An 18125-nucleotide genomic window follows, 5' to 3' on the forward strand; every position below is an offset into this window, starting at 1 on the left:
AATTCTGTGCACTCAACAAGAATATTCTTAGTCCAGAAAAGGGAAGTCAAACTGATCTGCAGTGTCAGTTCATAAACTTCGTGTAGGCTATTGTTCAGGCACCTTGGACTGCTAACACTGTACACATATCTCATTATGAGATTGATAACACTTCCTTAAGCATTGTATAGAGAGGTGTGCACCATTCAGGAAGTTTCATTTTCAGTAGGCTTCCAACAGCACTGAATAAATTGAGTGATGAAACCCAAGTATTCAAATCTATGTTGCCATCTTTGGATCTGCAAAAGATTGGACCAAAAATGGTGGGATACAGAACTAACATAACAGCAAACACAATTATATCCAAGATTTGTAATATATGGAATAAAAACATATATGTATGTTTACATCATTACACAATCTTCCCTTTCAGTACAATAAGTGGTACTATACAATGTGTGTCCATGTTGGTGTTGTGAGCTATACTAGAAGTTGGCCTGTCAATTTTTAAAATAACAGTTATATACACATAGGTTATAGTGCTGATTACAAGTGCTCACATTCATCACCACTTTACAACTGACAGATCCCAGTGTAAACATTCTAAGTGATGCGTGACTACATCAGATGGTGCAGTACTTATGTATCCCTACGAATTTTTACACTGTAACTTGTACAGTGGTTATGAATGTAAGCACTTGTAACCAGTGCAATAAAATGTGTGTACATAAAAGCTGTTATTTTAAAAAGTGACACCCCACCTTCTGGTATAGCTCATGATACCAACATGGACATACTTTGTATAGCACCACATACTGTACTGAGGGCAAAGATTGTGTAATGATATAAACATAGATATGTTTTTATTCCCTGTATTGAAAATATTGTATATAATTGTGTGGGCTGTTATGTTAGTTGTTGTATCCTAGCATTTTAGGTCCCATCTTTTGCAGATCCGAAGATGGCAACAGAGAATTGCCAACACCAGTAATCTGTGTGAATAAATGATTTTAGCAATGTTGGCAGCTGAACATTTATTCAGTGTTCATAATATTATAGATCACCTTCACATTGACAATGTCAGACGTGTGTAGACTAAAAGTCATCAAAGACTTTCTTTAAGGTAACTTCCACATTTCATCTAAGTGTGCAACATGTCCACTGTTTAACAAATGATAAAATAATTGCCTTAGTATAAGTGAACAGAACACAATAAAGCCTGAAAGTAAACGGGAATCTTGTTAGAGATTTTCAGACTGCTTTCATTTTGCTATTTTGTTCACCACAGAACCATCACTCTTGTTTCTATATCAGTAATTACTGAATATTACAGTCACACTACCATTGTACAACCAACCATCCAGGAACAACATAATTCCATGACGGAAGTAGCACACTTACAGTTGATGACTTGGAAATCTGTGTAACCTCCCCCTCCCCGATTTTAAATTAACACTACAAAAAAAAAACTCACTATTCTCCTTCATACATTATGTTATAATAATCTTTAATGCACATATTTCTTTGACTGTAATCGTTTATTTACAATAAAGTATATGATCCAACCGAGTGGATGAAGTGCTGTTTCATACCACATATTTCAAACATAAAAAAGAAAGTACATCATCAGTAGTAGAAATGTGCAGCGCCACTTAAGGATTGTACAAATATCAAAAATGAAACTGACATTAAACAGATATAAACCTTTATTATTTCTTCTTTAATTTTGTGATTTTACACAATCAGTAAATGCCTGGCATTGAAACATAAACAAGTTTACAAATTATAGCCCATTTTTCAAAAAATGAGAATTTATTGCACATAATTCAATGTTTCGATGTTTATACAGTTCTAGAAATTATTTACAAAAACTCAGTATTAAGCTATTTATATTCAAGCATAATACAAACAATATGAACCTGAATTAGTTCTTATTTTCTCTTTTTCTGGTGCACTAAGGATCTCTTTAAAAAAAAAAAGATTTTTTAAAAATAAACAACAGCACCTGCAGGGTTTGAACACATCTGCAAACACTATTCCCATTCCTTCATTACTCTCTCATAGTCTTCATCATCAATGAATGGTCGATCAATAGACCTGAAATAAAGAAAATGACACACTCAAAATATCTTAGAATCACTTGTCTAGTTTTCTTTGATACATTCAGCTTTCATTGGCAATAACAGTTATCATTCAAAAGTTGCACTTGTCATGATTAGAATTCTAGATGGCAGGCAAAAAAAATACGAATATTAGACAGGAAAAATGCACACAAGCAGCCCTGAAGAATGTTAACATTATTTCTTGAGAAGGAATAAATGAAGAATGGAGCAGCAAATGTATATATGAAAAGAATGGTGCAGTAGGGTAAGGAGGGGGGGGGGGGGGTTGAGGAGGTTTGCATAACTGACAACAACTGAAAATAGCAGAGGGAAAGGATTCACAGAACTATAAGAGAAGGAGAAGATTCTTTGAAATTATCAACTGTATAAATGGAAATAAAATAAAACAAGATAAATTGATAATTGGAAATGTGTATTATTCGCTGAGAGAATAACCATCATATAACCTTTGCTGAATAACAACATGTTGGTGAAGGAGATAAGGTTATAGTTTAAAGATGGCATGAACATAACTAACAGTAGAGGAATTGCTTCAACATTTTCCTTTAATCTGAACTGGTGGGTCTCCCAAACACTCTAAGAGTACTCAAGAATGGATCATTCTAGCATTCTATATGCCATCTCCTTTATGGATGTTGCACCTTCCCAAAATTCTTCCTATAAAACGAAGTTGAGCATTTGCCTTTCCTACTACCAACCTGATGTGTTCATTCCATTTTATGTCACTTTGCAGTGTTCTGCTTAGGTATTTAATAGAAAGTGACTGTGTCAAGCTGCACCCTACTAATGTTGTATCCAAACATTCAGTACTGTTTTTCCTACTCATCCTTACTAACTTACATTTTTTTACATTGGGAGCAAGATGCCATTCAACACACCAACTAGAAATTTTGTCTAACTCATCATGTATATTCCTACAATCACTCAATGATGACAGCTTCCTATACACCACACAGCCATCAGCAAATAGCCATAAATTGCTGCTCATCCTGTTGGTCAGGCCATTGCTGTACAAAGAGAATAAAAGCGGTCCTATCACACTTCCTTTGGGAACTCTTGATGATACACTTGTCTCTGATGAACTTTCGCCTTCAAGGACCATGTATTGGATTGTATTACTTAAAAAGTCTTCGAGCCACTCAAATATCTGGGAACCTAAACTGTATGCTTGTATCTGTTGCCCTCCCTCCATAGTTTGGAGGAAAACTTTTCCCTTTGCTTTCTTCTACTGCCACCCTAAACTGGTCAATGTGTGACTGGATAGAAGCCTTCAACCCACTTAGTGCTTTTAAGTATGACCAGAATTTATTTGGGTTCTTGGCCAGATCTTTCATTAAGGGCTAATTGTAGAAGTTGCTTATGCTTCACACACTGAGCTTCTTATGGATGCATGAATTTCAACTAACATTTGCCTGTCCACATTTGTGCAGTTTTTCTTTCTTTTTAATTGAGAGTACAACAATGTTTGTCTCCTCAGCATTTTCTGAATATGATTGTTAAACTATGGAGGGTCCCTTCCATTCTTAATCCACTTAGTTGGCACATACTTCTCCAGAGTGTGATTTACAGTCAGTTTAAACATTGCCAATAATCCCTCTACATCCATCATACTGAAGCTAAATGGTATTCAGTCATTGTCTAAGTGGGATGCTAACAACTGCTTATATGCTTTTTCTAGCATGAACACCCTCCTGGCCTCCTTGATGGATTTATTAACTTTAGTAAGCATTGTCATCACGGTGACATTATGACCACTAACCCCTCTTTCTACACCAACACTGTCAATAAGGTCAGATCTGTTTGTAACTACAAGGTCTAAAATATTTCCATTGTGTGTGAGTTATCTAACTAATTGTTCAAGGCAGTTTTTTGGAAATGTATTCATAAGTACATAAGAGTGTCTGTCCCTAGCACCTACAGTGAATCCACAGATATTCCAGTCTGTACTCAGTCAGTTAAAATCACCTCCAACTAATATTGTATGATCTGGATATTTCTGCAATACGGGGCGTAGACTTTGATGAATGACTGTCACAGCAGAATCGGGTGGCCAGTAAAAGCATCCAGTAATTAACTTGATTTCACCTAGAACTTCCAGATAACTTCATTGTCACACTCAAACTTGCCCTACTAGAGACAATATTTTTGTCAACTGCAATAACCACTCCCCCTCCTTTGGTATCTAATCTGTCTTTCTGATATACATTCCATGAATCGCTAACTATCTTGGAGCTTTCGACTTTGGGTTTCAGTCAGCTTTTGGTCCAAAGAAAAATTTGAGTGTGAGAAATTTCCTGCAAGACAGTAAATCCTGGAACTTTGTTACAACCACTTTGACAATTTACTGTTAAAATTTTGACAGTTGAAGTGTCACTACTTTGTACACAATCTGATTTCACTCTCTGTGTTTTCTCTGCTACCCAAGTAGCAGTTACCTGTCAAGAGGAGTCCTACAACACTACAGTCTGTAACAAAGGTACAGAAATCTGCAGCATGACCATCACAGAACTGATGGAGGCTCTGATTGAGACCTTCCCCTCAGCTCGAAACCAAAGGACCCCAATTGACTCTGGGTACAATGCTGCAAACTGTGAGCTCTACTTGCACCATGCGAGTGAGGCCAGCAGCCTTCACTATTTCTGCCAAATGTCCGCAACAACTGAGAATGTCCTCAGAACTCAAGTGACAGCCATCATTGGTGCCAATATGGGCAACGACTTGCAGACTACTGCACCCTGCACCCTGCACCCTCGATAGCTGCAGGCGAGATCTCCACATCTCAGAGGTGGCCCTCTGCAGACACACCGAGCGCACATTGCAATTCTTTCCAACCCTGGACATTATTTCCCTAAGGGGCTCCATACTGCACCTAACACTGGAGCTCCCAATAACTAGTGATCCCCCCCCCCCCCCCCCCCCATGCCTCCATGTGTCTGCTCAGACCCTGCTAAAGGAATGGTCACCTGTCTACTCACAGAGTAAATGGGTGAGGCCAGATGGCCAGCCTCCATATTGACTCTCCTCTTTGAGCGACCCAACAGTGTAGCAACCCGCCTCTCACCCTGTAGTGAGTGCTGATCCCGAATGTCAGATATGCTGGAAGGTGCCTTGACAGCAGAGCACGTGAGTGAAACAAACAACACCTGACATGTCCCATGCAATGCACCAGTTACTCTGTTATTGCCATACCCTGAGGCAGCAGCCTGTAGACAGCTAATTGTGGCCATATGTGTCTTCAGCTGTTTGAGAACTCTAGCTAGCACCTCCTGCATCCACACACAGCATGCATACATCCTATCTATCCAACTACTAGTAATTTGAGAATTAAATATGAAAACAAACAGAAAAAGCTAAATATGTGACTCGCTAGTCTCCTGGTGCTTCACCAATGGAGGCTGGTAGCTGACTGAGCTGTGGTCAATAGTTACTGGCCATCCAAAAATGAACAAACAAATTATGACTGTGCAAATACACATGTTATCATTATTAAAATGTGATTCTATACCTCTGAAACATGTAAGTACATGATGAATTTAAGAACTAAACTCCACAACCTCAGAAAAAACACACAAACAATTTAAGAATTGAATGGAGAATATTGAGAAGCTGATATGCTACTTGCTAGTCTTCTGGTGCTTCACTCACGAAGGCTGTTACATATATACCACTAGAAAACACTGTCTATGACATAAATTGTTTTGTTTGACTGTATTCATGTTCTCATATTTGAATTAAATCGAACACAGAGTATGCAACATTAAAAAACATGCTCTTGTGAGACAGCAGTTTCTTCCACTGACCCCTGTAATTATTTGTAGGATTCCAGTTAGCCATCCAGCTAGACAGCTGACATTATGGTATGGATTTTTGGGAATATATTTTGTCATTATTTTTGAGTGACAGAAGGGCACTAGAGAAACAGCCCAAGGCATGCCTATTCACTGATGGCTCATTGTATGCCACACCCACACGGGTAGAACTGTTAGCCACAAGCTCCACTCTTAAATGTTCCACAATACTGGGGACCCCCGAGATGGGAGACAATGCAGACATATATTTAGCACTGCAGTAGTCTCAAGATTTGTCTAAATGAAAATCAATCTATTGGAATTGACATGCATTCATTTTGTTGGCAGTCATGAATTGTTAGCAGTCATAAATATTCTATGCAAGCTGTCAATTATGCACACTGTCTGTCTCCCTTTGAAAAAGTTACAATGGCTTCAGAGAGGACTTATGCTGGGCTGCACATGATTCTATACCAGTGCAGATCATCTTTTAGCTAGTGAGTGCTGCAGTATACTGGTGGACACTGACATGAGGAAGAATGACTTGTCATATTGGTTTATATCATTGTTTGCTGTAATAAGCAAGTCTAACCTCATTCAAAAGGTCACAGTAATGTGCTGTGTTGATGTCACTCATGCAAGAAATCAGTAAGACCAACACCACACTAGCAAGAAACAAAACACACACACACACACACACACACACACACACACACACACATCCATTTGTAAACAACTTGCTAGCTGACAAATGAGTCTTAGCTACCAATGGAGCTGCTTCAGCCTTTCTTTGCCACTCTCTATTGATTTGCTTTTATTTGTGCATTTACTGATGTACTCAAGATTCATCAGGCCACAATGTGACTCAAAAATGCTTCCTCTTTAGCTGCAAATGACCCTGAAACTCTTTCACTAATCTGCAGATATTTAATCTTCAGTTCTTCAACTTGAAAGTTGAGGGGCCCTGCGGGACTGCACTTTACAGCCACCTAGTTCTTTCACAGCGATGGCCCGACAGCTCCCATAACTTTAACTAACCTGAGAAGCAATTTTGGATACTGTCAAATGTCAACTGCCTTCAATGCAATCACAAATGGCATTAATGTTCTACAACCTGTCTTGAACTTCTTATTCAAAGCAAACACAAGAAGTCTTGGAAGTGTTTCAGCACTGAAAGGTGCTTTCAATCTCCATAAAATTTCCACTGCTTTCACACCTTCATGGGTAATAAATTTGACAATGATGCATTGCACAGTTGTACGATGCACCTCTTGCTTAGATATAAGAAGCATATGGTTATGCGAATGCTTACTGTCTCCAATCTCCTCCAACACCCCACAAAAATTCAGATGCTCTCTTCAGCTAAAAATATGCAGAACAGAAAGCATCATTAACATCTGATCCGCCCTTGTACCTCTATCAGAAAGTAGAGCCTGCAGTTAACGATGCTATAAAAGGTGCTGTATTAAACAGTTGATTAGCAGCAACCCGACAAAACACCATAGCATATAGAAAACAGTTACTCCTTCCAAAATGTTTCACCATCAGTTTACTGTGATGTGTAGGGTATGGATTCCATGGTCCACTTCAGTATTCCCAAATATACTCAGAGCAAATATCATTTAATGTGATGAATGTAAAATCAAATGTGTTGATATGGCAGTCCCTCTTTTTAATGATTTAGATGTTTTTTAGTGGTGTAGATGTTTTCACACAGGAAAAATTACAAGATGACTTGTACAAAGGCCTTCAAAGCAGACATAATGGAATATGGGCCATGAAACACAATGATAGGAGGGAGCAGTGAAGTGAAACTACGGTGATGACCATTGCAATGATACTGCCTCTAGGTGTATGTATTGGAAACTTCAGAAATTACTGGCATGTTGGTATGTAGAAAGTGCAGTCTTAAGCAAAAATTCTTTGTCTGCAAAACTGTTTGCCATCACCGTATTTTGTGCATATTCTCACTTAGTCTTCCATTTGCATACTGTTCTCCTGAAAACCAGGCACAGCCTTTAGGTATTTATGGTATCAGCACTTTTCCATACCATGTCACCTTCCAGCAGCACAATTAATCTAGACTAGTGCTGTTCCCCCACCCCCCCACCCATTTCAATCTAAATTTTCTTTTCCCTCCTCCACTTTTTCCAGTATATTTGGTTAATGTTAATCTGGTTTTTACTTCATGGTGCCTGATTATTTGTCTATCTTTCGATGAGCTCTCCCATTCATACCCTTGCTGTTTTTCAAGTATCAAGTACACTCTTGACTAACACAAATGAGCTCCCTCACTGATAGAGCAAAAAGTGTCAATATTCTCTTCATCTGAATGCTGCTGTTTCCTACAACAAACAGATTCTGTTTGAACTGAAGAGTCCCCGCCCTTCATCCCTCACCACATTACCTCCATAGACTACATTTCTCTTCAGCTTTTATAGACATCATCTGGTTCTCTGAGTTAAAGATTAATTACTTTAAGTATTCTGTACTGCTATTTTCAAAGTGTTCAGCACAAGGTGTTTTTACAATGACTGCCCGTGTGTGGAAATTGGGCACTGATAGGCAGAGGTGGGCTCAGTTGGGCAAACAGCTAGTGCATGGGCAGTCATTTCTATGTACATGACAAATATGGTTAGTGAGATGACTATTACTGAGTTAACACAATTATAACAATGATTGTTTAACAGAAAGATACAATTCAAATATAAAATACTGAAATTATATTACATTCATGGAATATGAGGTTGGCCCACTCAATAGAGACCTTTGTGGTTTTGCAGCAGTGTGATTTCCCTATCACAGTACTATTGTACAATGGTTGGAGCAGTGATTTGATGACATCTTTGTGGACCATGATGTGAGAACATTTGTTCAAAGCTTCATGGATGAAAATTGAGTGCTCACTGTGAGCAAAGCAAGCGGACAACAGATCTTAGCTGTGTGGTCTTGAAGGTGTTGTATCAATTATGGTTGTTCTGCTATGGATGGCAAGTGTGTGTGTGTGTGTGTGTGTGTGTGTGTGTGTGTGTGTGTGTGTGTAGCATTGTCTGCCAGAATATCTGACAGCTCCCCCGCACACCATTTCTGCTAAAGATGTTCCAATGTCCAGCTTTGGACGTTGCTGGCTGGATGTAGCTTCTCATATGATGATGCTGGATGCTGCATAAATTGGACAATTCTTGGAACAAAACAGATTTGAATAGGCGAAGCTGATCTGTAGTGATGTGGAGGGGGCAACTGAGTCATGCTGTCTATATGGTGATGGAGGTCTTTGTTGATGTTTTGACAGAAATGCTGGTGATGTGTATAGGTTCCACATATCGAATACATCTCTTTACAGCTATAAAAGATAACTGTAGCTGTCAGCAGGAAGGGAACGTATGGGACTGATGTGGCCTTGGGAGAATCTTGTTGGAGAGCCCTGAAACCGTCCGATGTCAGCATGTATATGTCATCCCACTATGCATTGGTGGCATTGAATACAGAAGCATGCTCTTTTGTGGGCATCTTTTTCAATCAATGGCCACACAAAACGGTCAGTCAATAACTTGATGGTCATGTTTGCTCCTGGGTGTTACAGATTGTAAAAATCATCTAAAGCAGCTTTGCTGTGTTTGGTGAAATGTAGTGCCTTGGTTTCTGCTAACAGATGTCGCATCACAGCGTGCTTGGCCCCAGAATTTGCGTAAGTCACCATCCTGTGCCAATAAATGCTGCAGCTTTGGATCTGAAATCTGAGCAGCAGCATGTTCTTTGCACTCTATGGTATTTTCCAAACCACAGATGAGAAAGAACTAATTATCCCTAAAGTTTTCTGCTCCTTTTATGTGGCCCACATCTGTCAAACTGGCTGACAAACTGTGTACATCTGAATGTCGAAGGAACACTTGTCAGTGGTGTCCTGGTATGCAAAGACTATTAGTTGGTTGTTGTCAGTGTAAATCTCCAGAGCATAAACTTCCATTTGTGCCCATAAATATTTAACAGCTTCATAAACTGCAAGCATTTCTCTATCATAAGTGCTCCAGCACTGCCACACTGGTTGCAACTTTTTGGAAAAAAAATTAATGCTTGCCAATATTAGTAGATTTGTTGGTGTAGGGCTGCACCTATTGCTGTTAGGCTAGTGTCTCTGACTAATTCCGGGGACACAGATGGCACTGGTGAGATAGGGGCACTAGTTAGGCTCACCTTAAGATCACACAAAGTTCTTCCCATCTATGTGGTCAACTTGAGGGACTGCCGGCCTGTGGTGCCATGTCCTCCTTGCTCATCTGTAAGCTGCATTTATATAGCCTCACTGCTGGGAGGTGGCAGTGATAAAAATTGACCATTTCCAGGAAATATCATTATGTCTGATACTGTATCAGCTTCACATGAGCTTGTATAGCTTCTGTTTTATCTAGCAACAGATGAATGCCACATCCTGCAACCATGTGTCCCAGGAAGGTCACTTGTACTTTGCCAATGACACACTTCTTTTTATCCAGTACTAAGCTGTAGTTATGCAGCCACTGATACACTTCCTGCACTTGTCATTCGTGAAGCAAGGTGATTCTTGAGAATGCTAGAATGTCATTAAGATATGCAAATCAAAATGGAAACTTTTTCAGCACTTGATCTACAAAATGTTGCCATATCTTTGTGACACTTTTGGGGTCAGAGGCCACAAATGAAAATTCAATTACTACCACCTTTGGGATATCACAAAGTGCCACACGTATTTCATTGTATGCTCTGCAGCAGTCTATGACGATGAAAACTTTTGTGCCAGCTAATGCACACATAAAATAATCTTGAATGTTTGGTATGTGATATCCCTTTGGGATTATTCTTGCATTTAAAACACAATAATCACTATAGGGGTGCCAAAACCCATCTTTCTTGTCAATGAGGTGCAAAGCTGATGATCACGGGCTGTCAGAACAGCAGATTATTCTAACTTGGAGCATTTATTCAAATATGACTTTAGTTTTTGTCAGGCACTCAGGGGAAATTACGTGGGCACACTATGAAATGAGTTGGCCAGGTGTGGCACATATATGTTACATAGTGTTGTATCTGATGCTACTGTGGTGTGCTGGTATCCATAAATCAGTCAGACTGCTTCTGTGTGGTGTTGCAGGTGTTGGGCATTCTCTATCCTCTATCCATGCTGTAGGTGAAGTATCCTCATATGCTGCATACTGTACTGCTGATAATGCATAATGAGCAAGGAAGTCAGTGCCTAATATAGGTTCAGGAATGTTAGCAACTACAGATGTCCAAGTGAAGATTATGGCAAGGCATATGTCAATTGGTACCTTGTGGGCGTACGTGGCGGATGCTAAGTGTTTTACTGCTCTCAGGTGTGACTCGTCAACTAGCTATTTTCAGGTGCACACCACGCTGGAAATGTGCTGACATCTGAGCTCAATGTCAAGCAGGAAGGTCTAGCCTAACAAATAAAGAATGACAGAAATTTCATAATACCAATTTATTTTTCAATATAATACCTGTGTACACTAATACACTAGTGGGCACCCTCAGATAACTTCTGCGAACCATTCAAATAAAAGTTCTTCAATTTCGAGTCCAACCAAGCATTCACAGCATCAATCACTGCATCATCAAATCATCATCCTTTGAGGTCTTTTTTTAGGTTTGGGAAAAGAAAAAGTCTGATGGAGCCAAATCTGCAAATGATGTAACAATTTGAACCCACAGTCACACAGTTTTTCCAGTGTTGCGAGGACTTTGTGCACCGGTGCATTGTCCTGATACAAAAGAACTCCGCGTGCCAATTTTCCGCACCTTTTTTTCATCTCTTCTCTCAAACAGTGCAGAAGGGTGCAGTTGTATGATGCTTTGATAGTTATGCCCTTTTGCAAGTGATCCACCATAATTACCCCTTCTGCATCCCAGAAGACCAATGCCATCACCTTACAGCTGATTTTTGCAACCAGAATTTTTTTGGGGTAGGGGATGAAGGCTGTTGTTTTGTCTCAGGATCAAAGTGGTGAACCCACGTTTTGTCCATTGTCACATACCTTGCAAGAAAGCTGTCTTCATCTGCTTCAAATTGGTGGATGATTTCTTCACAACACTGCACATGCTCCCATCTCTGATTTGCATTAGAGTATTTTGGGACCCACTAAGATGAAACTTTCCACATTCCCAAAATATAGTCAACAATGTCATGAGCACGCCCATGGGATATTCCAAATGTGATTTCAATGTGCTGCAATATAGTTCAATGATACTGCAAAATCGTATCATGAATTGCAGTCACTGTTTCAGCAGTGGCAATGATGACAGTCTTTCCGCTCCTTGGTGCATCTTCCACACTCGTTCTTCCACACTCGTTCTTCCACATTTGAAGTCGGACACCCAATTTTTCACTGTTGCATAAGATGGAGGAATGTCCTTAATTGTATTCTGCATGTCAACCGCAATTTCCTTGGGCATCATTCCCTTAATGAAGACATTCAATCGCATCATCATTCTTGATTCTCTTTATATTCACCATTGTTCTTACACTATGATATACAACACATCCTAGTGGCAAAACTAATGAAGCTGGAGCCGTGAAATTTGACTTGCATACCCACAAATGGTCACCATAAAAGTAGGTGGTTTTGTTTGTGAGAGACACCATGGTAACTATCTCAGGCTAAAAACTTTTCGACCACCCCTTATACTTAAAACCACTGTGATACAGTGGGCTTTGTCAGTGGCCATAGTATTAGTGAAAGTTGCATGGATGTCATACTGCTGCCACGGATGTACCAACGGTTATGGGTGGTTTCTTTACTGCTGTGTTATGTTGTCCCACCTGTTGTTGATCTCATGTCCAAATTGTCAACACTTTTTGCTCGACTTCTGATCTGTCACACCTAATCCAGATTCTGATCATTGTTTGGTTAGGTGCATGATATAGTGGATTTTGATGCTTGCCAACTGGAATGAGTATGTTATCAACAAAAATTAATAAATTTGCCCCCAAGTTACTGCTGGAGTCAGACCTGTCTGCCCAGAACCTCAACTGAGGAGCGTAAACTCCACAGCTCCCCAGAAATGTTTGGCAGGAGGTGGGACATGATGGTGGTGCAGACTGATGATGTGTCTTCAGATGGGTTTGGCATCCTTTGGTTGGAGTAAGCTGGTACATTGTTTTTCAATGATGTCACAGCAACTACTGCCGGCAACTTCAATACTGCATATATTCTACCAGCCACATTTACAACTTGAATATTGGTTTATCATCATGCCCTACCACTGCTACTTGTGCTTGTGACAGTAACTACTGTTGCCAAATATGCAACAACAATTTGTCCTAAACTGTAACTGTGTGTATCATAGTTTGTAGGTGCCACCAAAATTCTTAAGGGGATTTGTTACCCACTTTTTTCTTTATGTAGCGCTTGTCTGAGCTTTGGGTCTGTTTATTTGGTACATTAATCAATTAACTCAGGTTTTAAAGCAAGGTAAGCTTGATGACATGGTGGGTGCACAATAATCTTTGATACCAATGTTGTCACACGCTGGTCTAAATTTCTGATCACTAACATAAATTTTTCATGATAATTGGTAACTTGGTAGTGCACAAAAATATTTTCCATGACTATGAATCAAATTTGAGGTTGATCAAGCATTGATGGGGCCCATAACTGCAAAAACAATGCAGAAGAACAACTTGAACCATTGGACAGGCAATTCCTTGGTCTTAAGTGCAGTCACAATATAGAAGGGAAAAAAATAAATAAAAAAATAAAATAAAAAACTAAAAAAATCACCAGAACAGTCAGAATTTTCAAATCTGGCTTAACATCACCTACTATGGCATAGTGTAAAGACTAAATGCACAGTGGGGTGTAGTTGGTATTGGTGTCTGTGTTTATTGGACACTGTTTCAGTGTTCAGTTGTTAGCACTGCTCAGTGTTCAATTTTTGCAATACACCAAGGGAGAGCTCCAAAATCTGGATTCCACTGCAAACTTCTTGAATCTCGTCACTGATGGTGCACAACTGCTTGTGAATGTCTTCCGCTGTCGTGGCACCATATTTAACTGTCCACAAAATAAACTGTCAGCACTTATATTTGTTTCCCTATTGTTGTGTTGGGGTCAACAATTATATGGGTAAGGTATACCCACCACATAAAATAACATACACAGAATTGAAGAGCATGTAATTACTTTTTATTTCTAGCAACACAGGTAAGTTGACACAGTCGCAATGTAGCCATCCTAAGCTGCCATGATATCTTAACACAACTCAGAAATGTTTTCCAGACACAAATTTATTTTAATGTGGGGATACGTGGAAGTCAGTGGGTGATTGCTTTTAAGTAATTCACCCTTCAAATTGCCCCACTTTCCCACTGTCAAACAACATACTTCATGGCCCACCCAATCTGCCAGATCATTAGTGTGTGCACAAAATAATAGCAGTCCTATCACACTTCCCTGGGGCACTCCTGATGGTGTCCTTGTCTTATACTTTTTGTATAGGAGGCAACAGACACTACAGTCAGTTATTGGTTCGATTGTCCCACATATGGATTAATTTATCAATTGCTAATAATCAGTAGACTATTCCCTTGTCATTTTAAGTTATTAAATCGTTTGATTACATCTGAAAGAAAGACTATGTGCACACAACAGAGCAAGGCAGAACCCAGCTGCCACAGGGCCATCTGGCACACAGTCCAACACCTGTGCCCATCTGGCATGCAGCCCAACACCTCTGTCCATCTGGCAAGGGAGCTGCCCCATAGGGCAGAGTTGAAACAGTTTAACCTAGAAAATCATAATGCAATACACTGAGTCACTAATATGTGTATCCTATAGAACTCCCTAGTATCCTGGAGTAAATAATTATGAGAGACATATTATGGCCCACTTTCTGCTATATATAAAAAGAAGGAAGAAAATCTACAACAGCAGTGAACCTAATATTACAATTTTATGACATATTATCCACTTTGTCAATCATGTGAATCAGGGATTGTTTACAGAGCATATCCTGAATCTGCCAAAAAATGGGTAAGGTGTAAATTATCAGACTGGCAGTGAAGCGCTGTACTCTTTAGGTCAATAATACATTTTTTTAGTATGATCCACTTTTAGGTCAAAGAACTTTGTCCAACATTTTTCCAGTGAAGAGATTCCTGCCTGAAATACATTTCTCGAACAGTCGCAATGTAGCCATCCTCAGCTGCCATGATATCTTAACACAACTCAGAAATGTTTTCCAGACACAAATTTATTTTAATGTGGGGATACGTGGAAGTCAGTGGGTGATTGCTTTTAAGTAATTCACCCTTCAAATTGCCCCACTTTCCCACTGTCAAACAACATACTTCATGGCCCACCCAATCTGCCAGATCATTAGTGTGTGCACAAAATAATAGCAGTCCTATCACACTTCCCTGGGGCACTCCTGATGGTGCCCTTGTCTTATACTTTTTGTGTAGGAGGCAACAGACACTACAGTCAGTTATTGGTTCGATTGTCCCACATATGGATTAATTTATCAATTGCTAATAATCAGTAGACTATTCCCTTGTCATTTTAAGTTATTAAATCGTTTGATTACATCTGAAAGAAAGACTATGTGCACACAAGAGAGCAAGGCAGAACCCAGCTGCCACAGGGCCATCTGGCACACAGTCCAACACCTGTGCCCATCTGGCATGCAGCCCAACACCTCTGTCCATCTGGCAAGGGAGCTGCCCCATAGGGCAGAGTTGAAACAGTTTAACCTAGAAAATCATAATGCAATACACTGAGTCACTAATATGTGTATCCTATAGAACTCCCTAGTATCCTGGAGTAAATAATTATGAGAGACATATTTTGGCCCACTTTCTGCTATATATAAAAAGAAGGAAGAAAATCTACAACAGCAGTGAACCTAATATTACAATTTTATGACATATTATCCACTTTGTCAATCATGTGAATCAGGGATTGTTTACAGAGCATATCCTGAAACTGCCAAAAAATGGGTAAGGTGTAAATTATCAGACTGGCAGTGAAGCGCTGTACTCTTTAGGTCAATAATACATTTTTTTAGTATGATCCACTTTTAGGTCAAAGAACTTTGTCCAACATTTTTCCAGTGAAGAGATTCCTGCCTGAAATACATTTCTCGAACAGTCGCAATGTAGCCATCCTCAGCTGCCATGATATCTTAACACAACTCAGAAATGTTTTCCAGACACAAATTTATTTTAATGTGGGGATACGTGGAAGTCAGTGGGTGATTGCTTTTAAGTAATTCACCCTTCAAATTGCCCCACTTTCCCACTGTCAAACAACATACTTCATGGCCCACCCAATCTGCCAGATCATTAGTGTGTGCACAAAATAATAGCAGTCCTATCACACTTCCCTGGGGCACTCCTGATGGTGCCCTTGTCTTATACTTTTTGTGTAGGAGGCAACAGACACTACAGTCAGTTATTGGTTCGATTGTCCCACATATGGATTAATTTATCAATTGCTAATAATCAGTAGACTATTCCCTTGTCATTTTAAGTTATTAAATCGTTTGATTACATCTGAAAGAAAGACTATGTGCACACAACAGAGCAAGGCAGAACCCAGCTGCCACAGGGCCATCTGGCACACAGTCCAACACCTGTGCCCATCTGGCATGCAGCCCAACACCTCTGTCCATCTGGCAAGGGAGCTGCCCCATAGGGCAGAGTTGAAACAGTTTAACCTAGAAAATCATAATGCAATACACTGAGTCACTAATATGTGTATCCTATAGAACTCCCTAGTATCCTGGAGTAAATAATTATGAGAGACATATTATGGCCCACTTTCTGCTATATATAAAAAGAAGGAAGAAAATCTACAACAGCAGTGAACCTAATATTACAATTTTATGACATATTATCCACTTTGTCAATCATGTGAATCAGGGATTGTTTACAGAGCATATCCTGAAACTGCCAAAAAATGGGTAAGGTGTAAATTATCAGACTGGCAGTGAAGCGCTGTACTCTTTAGGTCAATAATACATTTTTTTAGTATGATCCACTTTTAGGTCAAAGAACTTTGTCCAACATTTTTCCAGTGAAGAGATTCCTGCCTGAAATACATTTCTCGAACAGTCGCAATGTAGCCATCCTCAGCTGCCATGATATCTTAACACAACTCAGAAATGTTTTCCAGACACAAATTTATTTTAATGTGGGGATACGTGGAAGTCAGTGGGTGATTGCTTTTAAGTAATTCACCCTTCAAATTGCCCCACTTTCCCACTGTCAAACAACATACTTCATGGCCCACCCAATCTGCCAGATCATTAGTGTGTGCACAAAATAATAGCAGTCCTATCACACTTCCCTGGGGCACTCCTGATGGTGCCCTTGTCTTATACTTTTTGTGTAGGAGGCAACAGACACTACAGTCAGTTATTGGTTCGATTGTCCCACATATGGATTAATTTATCAATTGCTAATAATCAGTAGACTATTCCCTTGTCATTTTAAGTTATTAAATCGTTTGATTACATCTGAAAGAAAGACTATGTGCACACAAGAGAGCAAGGCAGAACCCAGCTGCCACAGGGCCATCTGGCACACAGTCCAACACCTGTGCCCATCTGGCATGCAGCCCAACACCTCTGTCCATCTGGCAAGGGAGCTGCCCCATAGGGCAGAGTTGAAACAGTTTAACCTAGAAAATCATAATGCAATACACTGAGTCACTAATATGTGTATCCTATAGAACTCCCTAGTATCCTGGAGTAAATAATTATGAGAGACATATTTTGGCCCACTTTCTGCTATATATAAAAAGAAGGAAGAAAATCTACAACAGCAGTGAACCTAATATTACAATTTTATGACATATTATCCACTTTGTCAATCATGTGAATCAGGGATTGTTTACAGAGCATATCCTGAAACTGCCAAAAAATGGGTAAGGTGTAAATTATCAGACTGGCAGTGAAGCGCTGTACTCTTTAGGTCAATAATACATTTTTTTAGTATGATCCACTTTTAGGTCAAAGAACTTTGTCCAACATTTTTCCAGTGAAGAGATTCCTGCCTGAAATACATTTCTCGAACAGTCGCAATGTAGCCATCCTCAGCTGCCATGATATCTTAACACAACTCAGAAATGTTTTCCAGACACAAATTTATTTTAATGTGGGGATACGTGGAAGTCAGTGGGTGATTGCTTTTAAGTAATTCACCCTTCAAATTGCCCCACTTTCCCACTGTCAAACA

The 18125-nt window shown here is 39.6% G+C and overlaps 1 protein-coding gene across 2 annotated transcripts in view; it reads right to left on the reverse strand.

Moving 5' to 3' along the window:
- Positions 1 to 1940: 1940 nt before the first annotated feature.
- The window catches only part of LOC126236271 (vacuolar protein sorting-associated protein 18 homolog), a 349435-nt gene continuing 333250 nt past the window's right edge, over positions 1941 to 18125 (reverse strand). For both annotated transcript variants that reach the window (XM_049945428.1, XM_049945429.1), the window contains one exon: positions 1941 to 2076. In XM_049945428.1, the coding sequence (XP_049801385.1) occupies positions 2013 to 2076 (64 nt within the window). In that variant the 3' untranslated portion in view covers positions 1941 to 2012. The remainder of the gene's footprint in view (positions 2077 to 18125) is intronic.

This window comes from Schistocerca nitens, chromosome 2, assembly GCF_023898315.1.
Source record: "Schistocerca nitens isolate TAMUIC-IGC-003100 chromosome 2, iqSchNite1.1, whole genome shotgun sequence".
Taxonomy (NCBI): domain Eukaryota; kingdom Metazoa; phylum Arthropoda; class Insecta; order Orthoptera; family Acrididae; genus Schistocerca; species Schistocerca nitens.